Source organism: Dermacentor silvarum, chromosome 5 (assembly GCF_013339745.2).
Source record: "Dermacentor silvarum isolate Dsil-2018 chromosome 5, BIME_Dsil_1.4, whole genome shotgun sequence".
NCBI lineage: Eukaryota > Metazoa > Arthropoda > Arachnida > Ixodida > Ixodidae > Dermacentor > Dermacentor silvarum.
In genome coordinates, this window is record NC_051158.1 from 7,128,063 (window position 1) to 7,150,351 (window position 22,289).

The 22,289-nt window shown below is 43.8% G+C and overlaps 1 protein-coding gene across 1 annotated transcript; it reads left to right on the top strand.

The window, feature by feature from the left end:
• Positions 1-609: 609 nt before the first annotated feature.
• Positions 610-21,788, top strand: LOC119452854 (nudC domain-containing protein 3). The gene is made up of 8 exons (XM_037714806.2): positions 610-746; positions 3,006-3,087; positions 6,193-6,274; positions 10,815-11,064; positions 13,161-13,263; positions 14,605-14,784; positions 15,780-15,968; positions 17,499-21,788. Exons 1-8 carry the CDS (start codon positions 637-639, stop codon positions 17,607-17,609), a joined length of 1,107 nt encoding a protein of 368 aa, XP_037570734.1. The 5' UTR covers positions 610-636; the 3' UTR covers positions 17,610-21,788.
• Positions 21,789-22,289: the final 501 nt, after the last annotated feature.

The following is a 22,289-nucleotide window of genomic DNA, read 5'->3' on the forward strand; positions in this document are numbered from 1 at the left end:
ACACTTCGTCTCTCACCCGCTTCTTTTACGGCTTCCGAGAGCGAGCGGATCACGGGGGCTTGTGTGTTCTGCCAATCACATGAGCGATGTTGTTTTGCATATGGACAGACAAGTGTCGATGGCTCCATTGGAGTAGATATAGTATCAACACTAAGAAAAAAAGTATAGAAACGGCTGTGAATTGCAGCGACGGCTTGTTAATGACAGTGAATGAGACAGAAAAATAAATGCAAGCGAATATAAACATTTAAGCGCTGTTATTCTTCATAACGCTGCAAATGTGCTTCAGCTTTCGCATAATACATAGCCTTCGAGACATCTACTAAAAGTTATTGCAACACTGCAGCCCTTTTTAATCTCAAAGGCCGCGCGTTTACTTTCTCACAAAGGTAGCTAAAATCCACCAAGAATAATAAAAGTGACACGTAATATTTCAACTACGAGTTTAGAACACAATATGGGTGTAGTTTATTTTTGTTCGTAAAACCAATGCCTCATTGGTAAAACAATCGAAACGAATCTAAAAGCGACGTTAGCGCCAAGGTGGGAAGTGCGGAGATAGTCGACAACAAGCTCCCGCTGCTCTTTTGGCACTTCCGGTATTAATGGCGTTCGATTGAAAAAAGCAGACGAGCCATGGATGCCTCCCGCCGGGGCATTTATGACGCTGCCCTGATGGGCATCTTGTCCAACGAAGGCCAAATATATCCGTTCCTGGATGCCATCTTCGATTTCCTCTATCGCCGGTGAGTAAGCGAGCTGTTACACACCCGCTGCTGGAGTCGGCCGGTTACGGCGCGCGGTCGAAGGCTGCGCCGATCCGCATCGAAGTAATTGAAATTGGCAAACAGCTTGTATTAAAGACATTGCGTTCAGTGAGCACATCCGCTAACAGCATGCTAGCGAAACGGAATGACAGCTGTGTGGGATGGCGGTACTGAAATGTAACATCGCTATGGTGTTGGATCCACTGAAGCAGCGTTCGTAATCGACTGGTTGCTTTCGATGCAGATCCGATTTCATCTTTTGCTGCAAGGTAAACTAGTAATTGGGACACCTTACGAATAGTCTACGCACTCTGTTTGTGACCCGATAAACGCGATCTTTCATCACTGCTTGACCACCGCGGCTTTGTTTACAGTGCAGACTACGGTGTTGCAGACGACGATTGGCGCCGTACTGGCTCGCGAGATCTCGCGCGACCACGTGCGTTAGATCGTCTGCTGCCGTGTCTCGTGATTTACTGGATTGCAGACGACGTACCTAATTTTTATGTATTCTCGCATCGTTACCTATGGGGTTTCTTTGTACTAGTTACTGGCGCATGGTGGACCGGTGTCTACGTGGTATTTAAACTCAAATCAAATCTTTTATCTCCACCAGGTACATTACATTTGGAGGACAACGGAAAAATAGCCTTGACGAGTCCGCAACCCCATGTAATGAGTGGCGTTTGGCCATCGGCAATGTAAAACAGTCAATAAACAAATGTAAACACTTGATCAGTGCAGAACATAAGTATAACACAATGGTTAAAAAAATTTAATTAAATGCCAGGTTAAGTAAAATCAGTTTTCTTCTTCTGCAAACATAGATCTAAGTTTAGCAGTGGAACAAATAAATAAATCAAAATTAGTAGATTGATAATGGTTTAACAGTGATGGTAAAGAATAAAATAGGCGGCCCTTGCCAGAGGTCTAGCGGGGTGCAACAGCGTTCCGATAATCTCCATGTCTGGTAGCATGACAGTGCTCATTTTTTTCTAAGTGTGCCAGTTTACCTAGGTTATGTATGTTATATCTCACTTAATATTTAAATCTAGTACTCAAACAATAGTGGTATAAATTATGAGCCATGATAATTACATGTGCTCTATGAAAAAAACCTGCAGTTGCATTAAAATCAGCATGTACACATGGCCTAGGTATCATTTCTGCATAACATAAGTTTTTTGTAGATTTGAGAATGTAGTTGTACCCCAGACAAGTTGGCAGTAATTAACATGTGACTAGAAAAGATAATTATAAATCAGTTTTTTAAGTTTTGCAGAAACAGTATCCAAGAATGTATTGCAGGTTTCGTATGCCAACTAAGGTTGCCGTATTGTAGCAGAGTTAATACATGTTGAAAAGGTGGCCTTGGTGAAGTCGCCGAAGATTTTTAAGGAACCATGCCATTGCGATCGATAACTGCTTGGCTGAGTGAAGAAATGGGTGAAATAAAATTGAAACAAATGGTCTGAAGGATAATTACTGGACGCATGCATTATGTTACATGTGATTAATTACATATGTGAGATAATATTCATATGTTCCAAGTAGTTGGATTTTGCTTAGCACTAGCACCCTAAAAGACAAGCACTCACATATATGGGTCCCAAATAAGTTAAATGTCCTAATTGAATATGAATTTACCTTTAAGCTGAGCCGCCTATAACCATGCCATACTTTTAAGGTTAATGACATAAGCATTGCAATTACAAGAGATGCAGTGAACGCAATAGGTTTGACAATCCTAATATATATATAGCAGGATGAAGTTGACAAAAGAACACTAAATATATTAATAGACATGCTTTATGTTAAATAGCTTGCTTCAGAAATGTATGTTTTGCCTGCAGCCATAACTGCGAACATTGGTTGCGAGAGTATGCATGTCAACCAAATGTGCTGTAAGAACGCTTTGTGCTTCAAGTTGCATTAAGTTTTAATGCCATTAAGTATGTCCAATGCAGTACTACATTAATGGCATTAAACAGTTAATTAAGCAATGCCTGTGGAGCATGGGTATTAATGTTGGTGAACAATATATAGCCTCTTAATACAAAGGCTAGTCTTCAGCAGAAATAACTGCTCTACCCTGCTCAACTAAGTCATTATAATAAAGGGCATGTACTCCTGGTAGTGAGCTTGCTCATGTAACTCGGCATTCAAATTAGTAGATTGATGTTTCAGTGCACAACAGATCTCATTTGGGTTCTTTCGTTGATTGTATTTGTTGTGCAGTACTGACTTCTACAGAATCAAGTCCTCTCCATCCGACAAGCTTGGATTTTCTCCAGGCGTCGCAAGGCGCATAGTGAGAGCTGTAAGTATATTCTGAGTTGTTATGTGCATATCAAAACGTAGGAAAAGGAAAGAAAAACGCAACTCTGGGATTTTGTTGCTATATACAACACACAAATGCAAGGGTGTGCGAGGATTTAATGTTTCAAATCAAATAAAATGTGCGTGCAACAAGATAATCGAGGGTTGTCTTACGCACTTGCTATCACTACTGCAACAAAATTTTACATTATATGTACCACAGTAAAAAGCCTAGATTCAGATGGTAGAAAGTTTGTCTTTAATTCTTTACTGAATCATTTAGCTACGGTTAAACCTTTATAAAAGAAAGGGCTAGATTGCGGATTACGCAAATTCTTTCACTATAGTTAAATTTAAGCCAGTTACCTTTGGAACCGTCTTTCAACTAACAGATCTCTCATCTCGCATAAAACAATATAGACACAGCTTGTTTTTTTATTTGGAATGTGTTTGATGGGTCTGCAATTATGCCGTCGTATTCTCGATCAACCACTTTCAGGATACATACTTCTTCACTTATGTGTGACATAACGACCAGTGTGACATCGTCATTGGCATGACACGGGCCCTGTCCACTGATTTATCCAGTGAACGTGCACCGGATAAGCCACACAACACTCATTGCGGCCCTTGAATCCGTTCAGAATCGCACTACTCATTCTATTCTAGCAAAATAATTTGTGTCAGTGTTTCATTCACAAAGACCATTTCATTCGCCTTGCCTTACCTGAGTTTTCGCTGCACCAGGCTCTGCACCACAATATCTATGAATGTAATTCCAGTTGTATAAAGTGTTCGTGTTTCTCCTCTCACATGTACATCATTGCACTGTACCGTGACTTGATAGTTGGTGCCATTTTGCTTTGAATTGAATTCTGGGGTTTTACGTGCCAAAACCTCAATTTGTTTATGAGGCACGCTGTAGTGGAGGACTTCGGGTTAATTTTGACCACCCAGGGGATCCTTAACGTGCCCCCAATGTAAGGGACATGGGTGTTTTTGCTTTTTGCCTCATCGAAATGTGGCTGCTGCAGCCAGGATTTGATCCCGCGACCTCGTGCTTAGCAACACAACACCATACCTGGTAGGCCACCGCGGCGGACTGCTGAATTAATATGCATAAGAACTGTTTCAGCTTTAAGACCAGAACTCGATGGAACCGCCTACTTGCCTCGAACCCCGATATCATCGACATCAAGAGCTTCAAAACTACCAGTCGTTAAGTTATTAGTTAATAGTGTAAAGGAAGTTGTGGGAAGACGTTTGGTTTATGATCTACCACATTCTTTACTACTCGTCGGTCGAACGCAGACAAAATCACCGAATGCTGCTGGCCCGCTCGTTCCTTGTTCGAGCTCTGGCTCGAGCGCGCGGCCCGTGGAGCTGCGTGCTTAGGCGCCACTTCGTTATCGTCGCTTTAACGCCGATGGCTCACCATAAAGTAATGTCGCTTCAGACAAGCAAAATTCCTTTTTAGTGCGCAAAACGGGGAAGGAAGGGAGTAGGCATCAGGACACTCACACTCTGTCCTGTTGTATTTTTTATTTCTTTCTTTCCTCGTTTTGCATGCTAAAACGGATTTTCCTTGTCTGAAGCAGTGGTTCACCAACCAGCCAAAGCAGCCACCCTTTCGAAGTAATATTGCCATTATCTTTTCACTGCAAGGCATTTGTAACTGCCCACTCCTTCCTGTGATGCCCTCGGGCCTTGAAAATATGTCTAATAAGTGAGCGGATAGAGTGACTATCGTATTAACCTGAATATAGGTCGACCCCTGTATATTGAACTCACCGTTAAATTTAAAAAAAACTATTGTTCGAATATAGGTGGGCCCATATCTCCTTAGAAAAACTTTTTTTAACATGACACACCTTTATTTACCGTAAGCTTGGCTTCTAAACCTTCCTAGTAGGTGCCACAAGCGGCATCCTCGTTGGAACTGCTGGAGAATTGCCTCAGGTGCCCTTGGCACACCAAACAATGACGTCCTCGGTGCTGTCAAGTGCGTTGCATCTGCAGTATTTCTTAACTAGTCTGGATAATCTCTAGACTGACTTGATGGGGTCACGATGGAGGAACTTCGATAGCGCGGTACCTTGCTAGCTTTGATCACAAATATAGGTGGAGATTCCTTGGTCATGAATATAGGTCGATGTATAGGGTGGGGTACGCAAGGCGTAACACGAACGTGTGCGCTGCGAGAAACTGCCTAGAGTCCAGCAAAAACACTACGAATGCTTAATACAGTGTTTAATAATTGCCCACAGAAACTTGGAGTTTAACAAGAAGCTCGAGTATAAGTTAAGGACCATGCAAAGAGCAATGGAATGAAAAATGCTGGGCGTGACGTTGAGAGACAGGAAGAGAGCGGTGTAGATCAGAGAGCGAACGGGGATAGTGAATATTCTAGTTGACATTAGAAGAAAAAAAATGCAGCTGGGCAGGCCATGTAATGTGTAGGGTAGATAGCCGGTGGACCATTAGAGTTAAGGGTGCCAAGCGAAGGGAAGCGCAGTTGAGGACGGTATAAAATTAGGTGGGATGATGAAATTAGGAAATTTGCAGGCGCAAGTTGGAATCAGTTAGCGCAAGACAGGGGTAATTGGAGATCGCAGGGAGAGGCCTTCGTCCTGCAGTGGACATAAATATAGAATGATAATGATAGGTTGATAGCTTATGTTGAGTCACATTTTCCGAAGAAAAAAACTCTGTCTATGTTCGAATAAATACAGTGTATGCCTGAAAGTGATTGTCCGAGGAATGCACTGTGAGAGAAACTTGCTCCCTTCAGGGCTTATCTGGTGCCCAAACAATAATTATCATCCATCCTGCCTGCCTTTCCTTTCTTTAATGTGCGCCCAGTACTTTCAGGCTGTAAACGGTATGCATGTATTAGTTTGACATGGTGTTCTAGACAGGAAAGTTGCAAGTGCCAACGCTTAAGGAAAGGATATGCGCACCAGAAGGGTGGTGATTACTGTGTGGGGATAATTCAAGCTCCAAAGGGTGTGAACTTTTTTTTTAGAGTGCTTTAGTGCAATACATTTATGCTGCAGTACACAAGTTTAGTGCAATACACTTGTGCCTAACTTGCCCATCTTTACAGGCTTTCGAGTCGTACAACAAGCTTGCAAATGAGGCGCAAAAGAAGGCAAGCCCTCCTGCCCCGGTCATAACCCAGCCTGAAGGTTCGTGCATAAATCTACTCATTTATCAGCATTGGATAAGGCTGGGACTATAGTATTGTGGACTTAAACTCCTTTCGTACCAAGCTATTATTCTGAAATCTGGCCGGAAATGACCAACTTGTTTTTTTACTGCGACAACCTTTATGAAAGACAGTGTACAACGCAATGCAGTGTTATTAATTTGGATACTTACATACATATAATATGCTAATTCACCTACGCATAATGCGCTTGCTTGGCAGATCAGGCAGTTAGTGGAGGTGTGTAGAGCAAGCATTCAGAAAAAATGCAAATGAAAACAATGTAAGAGAAAACAACCGACTCAACATCAACTGAATGAACATCAACAAAACAACTAAATGCAACCAAAGAAATTTTCTGAGGTAAGGAAAACATTCAGGTAGTCTATACTGAAACTACAGTTGGTGTGCAAAAGTTTCTAATAGTTTCCGTAATTTTCTTTTTGTAGGCAATGCTTTAAGCATTTTTGTTGAACCATTTATTGAAAATGTAAAGCTGAATATTGCTGTAGCACAAGAAAATAAAACAAAGTAAAAGTGTCATTGTACGAGGAAATGAAAATTGCAAGAAAATAAGTATAGTCAACAAACTGAGCTTGTCCTGCACTCGTGTGCCCACTGGGGCGCGCGGGTACGACTATGATTCGATAAATGGCTCATCGGGGCGCCCCAATGCGCATCGGTGCGATTTGCCATTATTTTCGTGAACTGGATGTGGCAGGCCAGTGTTGTTGGTGCGGAAGCGGGGGGGGGGGGGGCGCTTTCCCGGAACGGCGCGGAAATTCGAAATTGGCAGTGAATTTAGGGGGGGGCTCTTGCACGGGTGGGGGCGCTTGCTCGGAATTTTACGGTATAGTCAACAAATTGAGCTTGTCCTTGGCTGCTTTTTCCAGAAACACAAGAGCAAACCCACTCTGTCTGTGTCACAGAAGGGGCTATGTAATCAATCAAAATAAAGCCAAGTTGATCGTGATGCCACATTTGCAGCCATGTAAAGATGCTTCCAGGGCAAATGCTGTAATTTATTGATTCTAAACCAGCTTTTTATTCTAAGCCAATGCCCAAAAAGCTTAAGTTATTTACTGTAATGTACACGGGTTCACTAATTGCTTTTGGTTTCAGTTATTATAAAGTGGGTGCACTGGTACATTGGTGCAGTACATTGTCTTGTTCTGTTCGTGCGATTGTTGCAGCTGGCACAAGCAAGCGCAGCCTGTAGGAACATCTGCTCTGCTCTTGTTTACTGCTTTATGAGCAACACCATCATACCTAGCCTTTTTGCTGCACAATGTTAGTAAATTTTGCTCTATGTCATGACATCATGATGACATTAGTGATATAAGGTGTGGCATTTCGAGCCCAGCCTTGGCATCTAATTCAAATATCTTATAAGTGTCTCCCAGCCTTCACACTTGCCAAGTATTGCATTACATGTGAGAAGCATGCAATACAGTTTTTACAACTACGAAAATATGTGTGTGCACTCCTTTAAAGGGGCCCTGAACCACTTTTTATCGAAGTGGAGGTATGCATTTGAAGTTAAAATAGGCTCTTTCAGAAATAATTTGCCCCACAAAGTATATGTGCTTCAATGCGTTCAGCAGGAGCGGAGTTATTGGCAATCAAACACAGCATTCGCAGTGCTTCCACTCCTTCTTCAATGATTTGCACTGCGAAGGCTACGGCGGAGTGGGGTGTGCCCACAACACTCCGCCTACTGAACATCACCATGGGTCACAGTTCAAGTTTGATTTTGGATCTTAACGTAGACGCCACTACTTCCAATTTTGGCACCTGCGATGCGCCAAATGTAAGCCAAACGCGGTTGTCCTCGGCAAGCCGCAGTGCGCTTAGCCAGTGGACTCGTCGCAGCAACCCGTAGCGGCCGTGGTATCTATGCTACGTAGCAAATCGCAGCTACATGGAACTGTAGTGCATGTGCGCAGCATCTTCATTGTTCACGACAGGGCTTGAGTGCATGCTTGCACTCAGTGCTCCAGTCTGACCGTGCTAATGTGCTGCGGACCGGCTTTGTCTTTCACTAGCTTGACCGACGGATACGAGTCACATTTTCGCATTTTGAAGCGTTATCAATAAGTCTGCCAAGGTGTCTAACCAGTAGCAGCCAGGAGTGAGCGCGTGCTGTCAAAGGTGCGTGTAGTTTGACCTCAAGTTTTGCATGGTTCGAGGCTAGTTGAGCGTTCAAAGTTAGTCGAAATTAGCGGGACCCGACCGCTACGACACCGATAAGCAGGGTGGCCAAAGCTTAATTGTTACACGAGCACCCATGGCCGAGCAAGAGCAGACTATAGTAGGCTTCTTCCGGAAGTACGTAATTATTATCAAAAATCGAAAGCAGATGATGGCTTACTTCAGCCTGTTCATTAAACTTCGTCAGTAAATATACACATTAACAGTAGAAACAAGCGCACTGATCCAAACAGATCCAAATGCGCTTCTTGATTGATGTCAGCTATTGGCCAATAGCAGCTGCGTTTCCCAGGTGCCTTGTGACGAAATAAAGCGTCCAGAAAAGAGTGAGGAACGTGGCTTCTGTTGAAAAGAGAGCATTTGAGAAAAAGATGACTTCGCGCTCCACGCACCACGTACGACTGCAAAACTCGGCCGAGATGTTCCCAGCAGCTTATGCTATCCGCGGACTATTTTTTTTCGCCAAGCGCGAGCAGTGCCAGGACCCCTTTGAGATTATTTAAAATAGGTGGGTGGTGTGTTGGCCGACATAATACTACGTGCACGTGCAGACAAGTGTTTTGCAGCTCTTGATCTTTCGAGGTGTTAAGGGCCAGCTGCAGCCAAATTCTGGACCCCGTGATAAAGCCTAGCTTCAGATATTAGATAGAGAGCTGCCTCCCTTGTGTAAATTTTACATTTTATTAAATAAGCGTGGATGCATTTGGAAAAGCTAGCAGAAATGTAAGTTTTTATCACTGAAGCTAACTGAAAGTGTAGCCATTACCGCTCGCCTTAAATGATGCAGAACCCAGAATATCGAAAACTTGGGGCTCTGCCAGGGCATGACCTCCGAGATCGGGCAGCACTCGAGGCACACTGTAGATCTCAGAGGCCACATTAAGTTATAAGAATTTGAACAAATTAGTAGGAACTTATGGTACGGAAAGGCAGACATGCAATACGCAGAAGCAAGAGGGACCTGAATGACCACACAGACACCGGCTATGAGCTGAAAGGTCGCACAGTGGCAGTAAAAAAGCTACATGCAAAAAATAATGTGCACACACTCCTGCTAGATTCTGCAGGTAGGTTGGAGAATGTCCCATGTTACAGAATCTATGTTCTCGGATTCGTGTCTTACTTGCTAACCAAAAATCATCTGCAGCTACTTAGGTGCTGTTTAAAAGCTGTTGATAAAAAAAATTTCACAATTGTCATCCCTGCAGCTCGATAGTACACACTGCTCATTTATAACCTATTCGGGGTGCTTATACTAAAGTTAACATACTAAAGTCACCTTGCCAACACGTTTGTACATGCTCAGCCATTCTTCATCAACCCCATTTACACCGTAAAATCTGCCGGGGTCATGTGGATGAGAAAGGGCAGCAAGTACTGGGTAGCCAATGGTGTAGCTGTAGGTGAGGTGTCTTTCCCGAGGAGGCATGGTCAAAAGCTGGATGTGGCGTCTGCTGCAGAACTCTGTGGTGAAGACCAGTACCTACAGCACCTTCACAGAGTGTTACGCATAACAAAACATTTACAGGATGTATTTACACAGAGAGAGCGTTAACGGAGACGGAATAGAGCACAGCCAGGCTGTGTTGAGTTTCCGTAGTCTTGCGAGTGGTTGACGTTCTCTTTTGTCTTCACTTCTACGTAAGAATATAGAGAAAATTGGAGCGACGCAAAGAAATGCTGTGAGGCATGTTTTATAAGTCTAAACTTGCCGATTCACTGATTGAGCTCATGACTGCTAACAGTGTCCTTTGCAGCTTCGTGCGACATTCGGTCGGATGACAATTTTTCCCTTTCACTGCTAACAGTAGCGAAAACCTTGAATCACGAAGGAAGGAGAACAGTCTAAACTTTATTTGCTTCTTCACCATAAGCACAATATCTTAATTGTAACTGAGCCTTACCTGTCATAGTTTGACACTGTTATAACGAAGTTGCATCCAACACATTTATACTTTTGTTACATCCGATATTCGTTATAAGCACATACGTGTTACGCATTAATATAATCAACATTTAGATTTGCTTTCTTATATCCGATAATTCATTATATCTTGTTATATTGAGGTTCAACAGCACATATAGGTTAAAACTTTGCTTATTTTCTCATATACAGAGCATTGGTGTCATATTTGTTGTTGTATTTTGCTCTTATTTGTAAGCTTCACATACCTGTACTGCTTGGACCACATCGCAGTCCACAAGTATGTATCAAATGACTAAAATAACTTAGGCTAAAGTAAAATTTTTGTTGCGATTGGTGTTGGCTATGTGACAATCACTGTGCTTCTCTTGGTCTTCATTTGCAGAGTTGCTCCAAATAGGGACCGAGGTTGAAGTCGAGACTACTACCTCGGACGATACGGTTGAATCAACTACGAGTGAGAGTGTGGCAGCCGAACCGGTGGAGACAATCGCCGCCGCTGCAAAGTCGAAGTCCCAGTGCTCGCAGAAGGGAGACGCTGACAACGTCGAGCCCACCAAAGACGACAAAGCGGATGGCCCTAGCGTTAGCGCCCCAAAAGCAGGCGACGAGAATGGTGATCCTGACTATGATCCGTAAGTTGTGATCACGTATGATTTCGTATGCAGTCTGGCGCAATTATAGTGAGCCCAGGATTTTTGTGAAACCCTCGTTAACACTGTAACAGTATAACCTAAGCTACAAAAGTTTATATCACATTTATCCACTTCAGATGCTCTAACATGCAGTTAACAGGACTGCTATAAGCATATCTGTTTTGGGTGCAGAATTATGGATTTATAAACTTTATGCTTCAATCTTGTTTTTAACCTAAACCGATTTTCTGCAGTTTTTGTAACTTATGGCCCTAAATCAAGCTTCTTTCTGGGATCAGTAGAATTCAACTTTTTCATTTCATTTCATTTATTTCTGAAAGTGTCCAAGAACAGCTGTAGGCCTTAGTATTGGTGCACTTGTGTTACACAAAGAACAGAAAATAAAAAACAAACAAAACAGAAAATCTGAAAGTACAGTATATATTTTAAAAAAACGCGGCGGAGATTTCACCATCTCTCAAATGGCAAGGCTGCCGATTCTGCGTTGCACCAGAACATGCGTGTACGTGCCGACGTCTCAGCCACACTACCGTAGCCACGTGTAGAACATGGCAGTGAACCCTTCTCCTTTACGATTCCTCGACTTTCTAGTCACGTGTTGACCTTGCACGCTGCGGTGCAGAGGGAAGCAGCGGCGCTGTCCCCCAGTCCTGCCAACAAAACTGCCCACGCCGGCAAACGCCCGCTTCCCGATAACGGCACAAAACGAAACTTCAGGGAGCTGGCGTCGGCACGGCAGCGGGCACGCACGGGGACAGTCGAAGGTGAGGGAGCTACGAGGGAGTGGAGAGGGAGGGTGCGGGGAGCCACCAAAGCGGCGGAGTTGCGGAGGCCAAATCTGCTTCTTTGCCGCCCTCCTCCCTCACCTTCCATGGTCTTTGCGTGCGCCGGCCGTGCCGGCGCCGCCCGCTGCCTGAAGTTTCGTTTACTACCGTTATCGGGAAGCGAGCGTTGCCTGGCGTGGGCAGTTTCGTGGCCCTTGCTCGCGGCGCGCAAGCGCACCGCGATATTTCACGACTCGCACCGTTCGTGCATCGTGCTATGGTGCACGAATAATTCCGGTGCCCGTTTGAGGGGAGCGTTCGCCGTCTCAGCTGACTTCCGTACTCCCCGGCAGCCGCACTGTAACCGGTATTTCGTCCCCTGCAACTTCACTATAAGCGATACGCGCATACATAGAGTGCTATGGTAAAATTAACAGGACTCTGAAAAGACCGTATTATATCCGGTCCTGCACTATAAGCGGTTACGTTATATAAGTGGTCTATACTGTATATGAAAGAGTGTGACACCTAGGGAAAGGCAGCATCATCTGATGAATTTCTTGCGTTTTCAAGCTTATCGTAACCACTGCACACCTAAGGGGGCGTGAGGAAGAAGGTTCATTGGGGATCTAAATAACCGAAGCAACATGCTTTTTAGTTCGAAATTCGACGAGTTTTGCCTCATAGCAGTGTATGGTTTCTCGCCAAGACATTTAACTGCTTTCAAATTAAGTGAACAGTTGAATGAACGGGAGTTGACTGTATCATAGTAAATTATTTACGGTGAACCAGCGCTTGCCAGTACTGTTCTTAAGGTTTAGACAATTAGGACCTTCATTGAACCTAATAAGATGCCAGGGCAAAAGCGTCATGCCAATTCTCCTTTAAGCACTCTGTCTGCTGTTTGAGGTGCACTCTTTGTCAGAAATGTACGGGCTGTGTTGCTTGCAACAACAAGTCTACTTAAAGCAGTTTTAAAGAAATTCCTTCAGCGTGCAATAAGTTTCAATGCCCTCGAGAATGAAAAGAGCCCTCGTACACACGATCCAGAGGTTTTCATTGTCAGGAGCACCGCAGGTACTGCAGTACACAGCCAAACGACATATATGGCAAAGGTATGTAGTGACCCGTATTATTCTATATGGCGAAGGTGCGTAGTGACCCGTATTACTTTATATGGCGAAGGTGCGTAGTGACCTGTATTATTGTTTATGGCAAAGGTGCGTAGTAACCCTTATTACTCTTTGTGCAATGTCTTATTCTACTGCAAGTTTGTAAGGGACGTGTAAAGCATTTGCAGTGCATCTTCAGTGTGCAGGCCAAGTTTCAGAGCCATCCCGAGAGCTACAATGGTGCCATGCGTGACAACTACTGCTGGAGTCAGAGCATTCGAGACCTCGACGTCCGAGTCAAGGTATGGAACTTGAGAACAGAAAAGCGGGACACGTCTCAAGATAATGATAGTTGGCTTTTGAACTGCGGGCACAAAACGGAAATAATTGTTTAGAATATCGCAAGTTATGTGCAAAAATGAAAGTGTTACTGCTCAAGTATCATCCAAGCATCGCATACAGGGTATTCAAAGTTAAATTAATGGTAATAAATACGCTTCACTCTCTATTCATAATCTGCATGCACAGGTGGTTTAAGCACTCTCGTGGACACAGATTTCGCAACAAAAAGATGTAGTGATGAAACAAATAATTACTTTTCTGCTATTACGATTATGGTACCTGGTTATATTCGAAATGTCAGTAAGACAAATAAATTTAAAGACAACTCCACTTTGTTTGTTGCTCGTAGAGCACTTCTCTTCCGAGCCATTCATCATCAAATTTGACACTCGGTTAGCTAATTTCGTATTCAGGGGCATGGATCTCGACAATGTCAAGCCCTCGTTGTGACGTGTGAATTTGTTGAAACAAGCATTCCAGGACGAACAAAGTGAATTTATCTTCATACGTATACAATTGTCTTAACATTTTGAATATAAGAATATTACCATAATTATGATTGCAGGAAAGTTACTTATAAGTGCTTGCATTAGATGACTCTAATTGTTAGTTAAAATGGTTTCTGCCAAAGCACACAAACCGCCTGTGCAAGTAGAATTCGCGTAGCTAGCTTTGCATTTTTATTAAAGTTAGCATTATTTTAACTTTGAAGACTCTGTATATTCAAAAGCATCAACATTGATTTACTCAATGGAAATGTCAAGATAAAGAAAAATTTGTTGTGATTATATTACTACAGTGAACTGGTCTATAAACAATTGTGCAGAAACCATCAATGACGATTGTCAATAATATAAACGAATAGCCAAAAGCTTCTAGAAAGTTATTCACTTTAATAAAAAAATGATGTGCATGAAGGTGTGTATTTTTTGCAGTGAAAATATTTAGGTAGCGTGGTGTTATTGTGCAATTTATTAAGACACACAGCACAATGGCACATGCGTTTGGCAATGAACACGTTATGCAGCTTGCAACACGCCCTTTGCATCGGCATCCTTGTATCAGGGGTGAAAGCCCGACCACCACATTAACGGGCAAAAATGTAAAAAAAAAAGCTTCTCTCTTTAATCAATGTTGAGAGGATGGCAAGTAGCCATAATGTCTTTTCTTAGAGAAGCTATACCAAATCATACAATAAATTCATATAAAGAAAAAACACGATTTTCATTGTACGACTGCCCTGCCCACAGTCTCCCGTCATAATTTCGTGTCCCAACTCCAATGCTCGTGCTCCTCTTAAGGTTGGCCCCGACGTGACATCACGAAACCAGGTCCGAGTGACCATCAACACCAACCACCTCAAGGTGGAGCTGCTGGACCTCGCGACAAAGACGTGGGCGGTGCACGTAGACGACGACCTGCACTCCCGCATCAAACTCGACGAGTCCATCTGGACTCTGGTGCCCGGCGACCACGTACTGGTGAGTGTAGTGCGAAGTTATGCTGAAGCTTACTGCACCCAACTGTGCTTCAAATTCTCACAATATACATCTATATTTCCTATTAACTGCATAACGCCTACTGTCACTGTGTACATTTTGCACATCTGCCAACATTGAAAATTTAAATTTCGTAAAAAGTCCCATAGATTCGTTCCTGTCTCTGCCTCCTCCTCGGGGTGTGGAAGGATGTGAATTTTTTTTCTTTGCCGACTTGTGTACTCCGTGCTTCTTAGCAAGAACAGAGCTTTAGTAAGCGAGAAAATGACAAAAATGAAAAATCGCCTCTTAGAGGCGCCACCTGTAGTGGACTATTGTACCTCTCATATGAGTATGCGATGTGCCAGGACCTGCAAGATTTGCTGGTACCAGAAAAGGAAACTGAATGTATGCCGCCAATGACACGGGCAGGCCAATACCGCAGGGAAGCTGCAATAGTGGACGCCTGCTGGTCTCGATCACGCTTGCCTCACAGCTTTGTTTGTTGACATGGGATATAGCGGCCAGAAAATGTATGATGCAATCTCACTTTGATGATGAATTGAACGCTGATGCTGAAAGATTGTGTTTTCCGGGAAAGTATTAATAGTTAAAAAAGAACCGTTATTGTATTGGGTCATTTCTTGTGTCATTGATTGCGAACGTTGGTGCCGCGAAATCGTACAAAACAAAGAATCAACAAAGTTCTATTATACTTATTGACAAATAATCTGTCAAACAACGCCTTTGGGAATGAAAGAAACTCGCATACTCGCCGTCAAGAGGTCTGTATTGTCGGGAGCGCCAAGCGAACTGCACCATGCAGCCGAATAACATAAGTGATGAAACCACGGAGTAGTCCGTGTGTTTTTGCAAAAGGCTGTCCATTTTACGAGCTCCCTGCTTTTATCAAAATACCATTTATCAACCTCTTGTCCTTACGACTTCATCACAACGAGGGTTCACTGTACATACACAAGTGCCTGGTCCGATTCCAGGTGAACCTGGAGAAGGCCACCGAGTTGTGGTGGGACCGACTGCTCGTGAACGAGCCCAAGATCAACATTCGTGCCATCGACCCGACCAAGCCCTTCGAGGACCTGGACCCAGAGTCCCAGGCCAAAATCCAGGAGCTGACGTACAACAACCTGCTCAAGCAGGCTGGACGCAAGACTCCCCAGGAAGAGGTTCAGTGACCCCTTTTCTTCTTTTATTATCTCTTTCAGTCACATTGTTTACGTACATTTGAATATACAAATTGGCTTTGCCAGTACTGTCCAGCATAGCGTTTCCTACAAACATTACCAGACGGAACACTGGTGCCGCCATCGTATAGCTACCATGGGAGTGATGGTTAGTACATGGATTTGTCTGATCTTCATGTTTGTTGCTTGAAACGTTCTTGTGAACGCAATAATATGTTGTTGAAAATGATCGACTTGCAAAGTCAAAAGCCGTTAAAAGTAAAAGGACGAGGTTTATGCAAATCCATTTGTACTACCTATTATTCCTATGCTGGCTGGCCCACTGCACTTGCAGCTTCCTTTTATTGATTTTTGTAGGGAACTCTGTGCTGTCCCGTGGTTATGAGGAAAAAAGAAATTATGATGAACTGACCTCAGCTGCTATCCAAGAAAACATTTAGCATGCCTTGGCAGGTGGCTATTTGTGGCACTGTGTTGCACTGTGTGTTATGGGTGGCGCTCGCCTTACCATCGTGCCTTACCCGTACGCAAGAGCCAGCCGGTACTTAGAGTGGCACTTCCTCAAGGACCAATTCGATAAGCCCAGTGCATTCGCCTGTAACTCGCAGGCGCAGCAGCCTCTCAAATGACAGTGTTTACGTTGTTGACCAGAAGCACAGCGTCTCAAAATGCTAGGTGTAATGAGGGAAGAATGCGAGAAAACTCCTTTTATTCACAGTGGTACCGTACTATCGGCACCACCAGTACTACCTGCGGTTATTACCGCTGTGTTAGGCTGCACTGGCTTCGCGATCGGCCCTCGAAAATGGTTAGACAGACACAATAACATTGTGGTTAGTTCACAAAGAAAGTTAAACGCTTTAGAACTTTAGGACATGGCACTGCAAGTAAATTGAATTCCAGTGCTGCAGCACTGAGTATTGCAACATGCGACCACTTTGAAAAAGGCACTATCGATGTTTGCTGTGTTGCGTTTTGGTAGCAATGGCAATGATCGTCTTTCCATTATCATAATGCTTACAGTTAGTGGCTTACTTGTTCCGATGCTTTGAGACGGTCAGTCAGTTCTCTTACAAAAAACCACGACATGAATGATTGCGCACTAAACTTAGCACAATCAAGTGTCTCCGAGACCGGTGGGTAGTGTGGTAGATGGCTTGTGCCTACTTAGGCCAGACAGCCACCACAAAGTGTGTGAAAGACGCAAGGAAAGCTTTGCTTTAAAAATAAAATACTGCATGTTTGTGATTATGTTGCTGCCGATGCTTTATTTCATTAGCTAAGTAGAACATGATTGGTCATGCCAATAGTAGCTCTGTATCGTCCCCTGTTTAAACTCTGCACCACAAGATGGCACCACCAACATGGGTGCTCACATTTATGTCGCTAGTAACCCTATAATTCTGCACATATAGGCAGGCTTCATGCTCTTGCGTTTGCATAAATACGGCAATTTAATTTTCTCACCTGCTTTTTGCTGACACCTGAATTTTGTACGTCGCGTCTGTCCAGAAAGTGGAGAACCTGCTTCGCGAAGCTTGGGACAAGGACGGTTCGCCGTTCAAGGGGCAGCCCTTCGACCCCAGCATTGTGAACCTGAGCGGGTGCAACAGCGACATCTGACAACTTCTCTTCATTTGTGTCACCATCCTTCAAGTTCCTCTTCTTGTCTGGAGCACTACACTTCAACGGCGTGTGTGTCTGTGTGCGTTTGTGTGCGCGGTATTCATGACGACTGCAACACGCAGCGTTGGCTGAGTGGCTCATGGTGAAGTGTCTCTTGCATGCCGAAACTTTGATGGCATCTGACCTGCTACTCGTGAAGAACTGACCTTTGCCCTCGCCTGACAAGAACCGTATGCGACCTCCGCACAGTGCTCGTGATCTCAGTGACATTGCGGTACTTTACCTGAAACCCCACCAGCACCAAAAAGAGGCTTTGAGAGGAGCTGCGTTGCTCCTTTGCAATCTTACAAACTTAGCACACTAGCTCCTCCAGTCTTTCTCAAGTGTGTGTGGTCCACACATTTAAGGTGTTGGAAAGAATGACTCCTTGCGACTGCAACTAGTCCTCACAGTGATGGCTGTTGTTCTTCGAAGACAAAATTATTGTTGTTCTTAAAAGCCTGAACAGCGTTTCGAACTTTAATGTGCGCCAGAGTGATTTAGCAGGGATGCTGCTTCTGAACTTTCACCCTGTTTTGCAAGTTTTGGACACCTCTGGAAAGAGCAAGGCGCACTGGCCAGCTCATGCAGTACAAAGTAGCTGCATTTCTGACAGGGTCTGCTGCTGTCAATGTGGGAAAAATGTGTGAGACAGCGTTAGCGTGGCACGAATTTCAGTAGTCGGAAGTGCTGTGCACTTTTGCAGTTGTCATGAGAGGTACCAGCGGTTTCTATTCGACTCCTGTGCTTACGGTAGTTCTGTGCCTCAGTTGACAAAGCTACTAGTGGCCGAAGTCGCAGTGTTTCTGCCTTTGTAGCTACCAGAGTGCGAGGAATAAAGCATGGCCCACACCTCCACTCCACATGTGATCAAGAAAATTCTGTGCATCTGCATTGTCATGCTGGGGCGGTGTTCTGAATCTATCACTTTCGAGGATACGATCACTCTTGCTAGCCATCACTTGGCTGATATCTCAAGATCATTTGGCTCAGTACAGGATGCATCGGCGTCTATAAGCAACAGCGTTTCTTGCATAGCGTCTCTTGCATAGTGCCAGGACTGCTGTTGCCCACCAATGCCAATGCCTCAGGTGTCAAGTCATGCGAAATCTCTTGGAAAGTGATCACATCCGTGAAAGTGATTGTTCAAGAATACATACCTGCCGAATCTCCTGGATTATCTGGGAGACTCCCGGATTTCGACCATTTCTTCTGGTTGTACGGTTGGTAGGAAAATCTCCCGGAAATTGCAGTTGTTCCCCATTTTCATTCATATCCAGCACTTTGTCTGGCCGCATTGGAAACAAAATCCATGCAACCCAATCCAATCCAGTTGGAAGTTCATGGCGCATAGCATTGTTAAGAAAAAAGTAGGGAAACCCTGCATGCGTTATTTCGTTAACCGCAGCGCCGCTCTTTATGCTGATGGGGTTCTTGGGTGCCCCAGTGGCCTTAGTCTCATTCAGCAAATGGAGAAAGACATTTGAAGTTAAAATAGCCTATTTGAGAAATACTTTGCCGCAAAAAGTGCTTCAGTGCGTTCCGTAGAAGCGGAGTTATTGGCAATCAAACACTGCTTTCGCGGTGCTTCCGCTCCTTCTTCAATGCCTTGCAGCTAGCGAGCGAATGCCGTGTTCCGCAACTAGCAACACTAGACTCTCCATCGTTCTCCTTGGTGTCAGCCACTTTGGTGTTGCGTAGGCCTACTGTCAGTCGTGGCTTAAAGCAAAGAGTACGAGCGTGAAAAGTATCTTCCAAGTATTCTTTAAAGTAGCCCTCAATGTAAGTGACGCTGAGTGATGCTAGGTATACCACAGAGCAATGCAGAGCGTGAGCGGCAATTTAGCATCGTGAAAAAGACTAGAACACAGTTCCGCTCATCTATGTGTGATGAGACGCTGCGAAATGTCTTCCTCGGAAAATGTCAAAAGAAATGTAATTCGCTACAACCAAACATACTCTGAATAAATCTTGAAGACCCGCCGCGATTTTCTTAGGGGATTTGGCGTTGCGCTGTTAAGCACCCGACCAACACACCTCCCCCCTGGTCAAAAGTCTTCCAGATTTGATTTGTCCGAACTTAGCAAGTATGGGCACACCATTCCAGGTTTTAGCTTACTAATACAAGGTGAGAAATTTTTTCACTATGCTTTCTGTGCTATACTGTACATGTTGTACCACTTATGTAATTTTTTTTTCTTTAGTACAAACACTTTTTTAAATAGCGCTTGGAGCGCACAGTGCTTGTCTCAGAATGCGCCCTAGAGTGAATAAGGGAGAAGTTAGTTTTGAATCTGTTAAACTAGCTACCTGAACTTCGGTATTTATTATGCAATTCATTTCTGCCTCTTCCAGAAACCTACCCAAAGAGGTGGAAGCTAGTAGACAGCTATGCAAAGTATGGATAGTAGTTTTATCGGCCGTATAAACTTGTAAACATTCGCTTACTAACTAGATTAACAAGCATGGCTTCACGCGCGCACAAGCAAACATGAACACATCTCGCTTGACGACCGGGCGCACTTGCTGTCAAAACGCTGGAGTGAGGAAGCGCGGCTGCAGCAGCGAGCAAATTGACCTTTGTGCTGCCTCTCAAATCTATATACAGTCAAGCTTCTATGTAAGATTAAGACTGGGCTAGTTTGGTTGGATGCATGGTTACAAACAAAACTCGGCACTAAGACAAGGGATGAAGAAAGAAGCGCAAGCATTGATGTGCTTTTTTCACCCCTTGCCATAGCACCGAGTTCTGTTTGTAATTCTGTATAACAGTTGCATCTGGCATGAATATACCTTCATTATATCTGACATTCGTTATAACATTTGTTACTTGTTGAATATTGTTGAGAAAATGTTTATATTTACTTCATTATAGTCTTTTTTATTATTAGCTTGGGTTGCCACGTGGTGTATGTTCATTATAAAGTGAAACCTTGTTATAACGAACACAGATATAATTATCAGATATAAAGAAATAAGCAATTAAATGTTCGGTTGGTTATATTCAATGGATTATTCTTTTGCTATAGCAAAATTGAAAATTTGGGATCTGACTCGGTATCAGTATTGCTCTCATGAGCCTCAAAATATATATTATGGTACCCAAATTGCTAATACAGTTGCAGACCAACTGCCAAGACACCGGATCTTTCGGACCTGCGTGATTATTCAGACATTCCTGTGGCACAGCTACCTACCAATGTATAACGGCAATAAGAAATTTAAGACGCCACACAATGTTTCGGGCGTTAACTGCGCACTAACTGCGCGCTCGATGGCGCAGACGTGGTGGCCATGTCAACTACTCGCAGACTTTTTTGGGCAATCATGTATGAAGCGAAAGCTATGGAGGCAGAGCTTGTGCACAGTTACTGTATTCGTGTGCAATGTAGTATGGGCGAGGCATGAATCAATGCCGAGTTCAGGACAGCGTGCAACGCAGCACTCGTCGGAGCCCCGAAGCGGGCTTATGACCTCGGCGTCAATTAGGACTTGGACGCACAACTGACACTGGCGTGGTTACTGCAGTGCTTAGTTTCCAGATTTCTTCTTTCTCCCCTGAATGGACATTTTAGTAATGTCTAAAACTCTAGCTGCGCATCTATTCATGTTCCTCGGCCACTTTTCGAAGCAGATGCTTCGTCGATCCTCCCACACTTTGAAGGACTCTCTGTACTGTCTCCGTTTTTAGATTTTTTCCAAGCTCACGTAAACCGTCTCCCAAAAGCCCTTTCATTACTCTCCAAGCCCAGATTGCACTGTCATGTGTGTGACAATGGCCGTAAATGTAAGTGAACAACACCCATGACCTCCTGAGCAGCAGAGGTGCTTGCAATTGCCATTCAATGATGCTTTATTGTCCATCAAGCGATCATCAGTGGGGCAGTGCAAAGCTGCCGGCCACCATGCGGGCCGATTATTGTTTGAATCGCTTAGCACTGTACATGTGATCTCCACAACGTTTTCTATCTCTCCCTTTCATTTCTCGTTGAGTGGCACATTTCTCGTGGCAGTATCGCATTTTACATTTCACGGAGATCCGAGACTTAGCGTTGCTGCCGACATATTTGCACGTAGCAGGCATGTGACCTGGGAGGCGACGGTTTTGACATCGTCTTTGCTGACAAAGCATAATAAAATTTCAGTTGTTTTCACGCTGAGCACGAGTGTATTGCTTTGCAGGCAAATTGGCACCGCATGATCATGCTTGTCTGTTTGCAATGCCCAAACCTAGAGACTTATTTTTTGTTGTTTTGCCACGGGCAATCTTGTATAAATACTACGTTGGAATAGGAAGTTTTAGCAATAGCAACCCCCAATGGCTTTATGTACCCAAAAAACCCAAACTCCTTTGTACGCCTTCAGTGTTCTTTTGTGCAGCTGGCTGGTAGGGTGCAACTTAACCTTTGGTACCCCTGCTTCGAAAGCTCCCTAACGTGGAAACTGTGTTGCTTAACACAGATAAATGCTACTTACAGCTGGGAGTATGTTTTTTTGTTTAAACCATCAGTCTAATTACCAGAATTAGAAAATCATAAATAAATGCGATATTTACGACTATGCATTCAAAATTCTGTGAACAGCATCTGTTCGGTCATGAAGGCACACAAAATTATACACCGCTCTGAATTACAATAA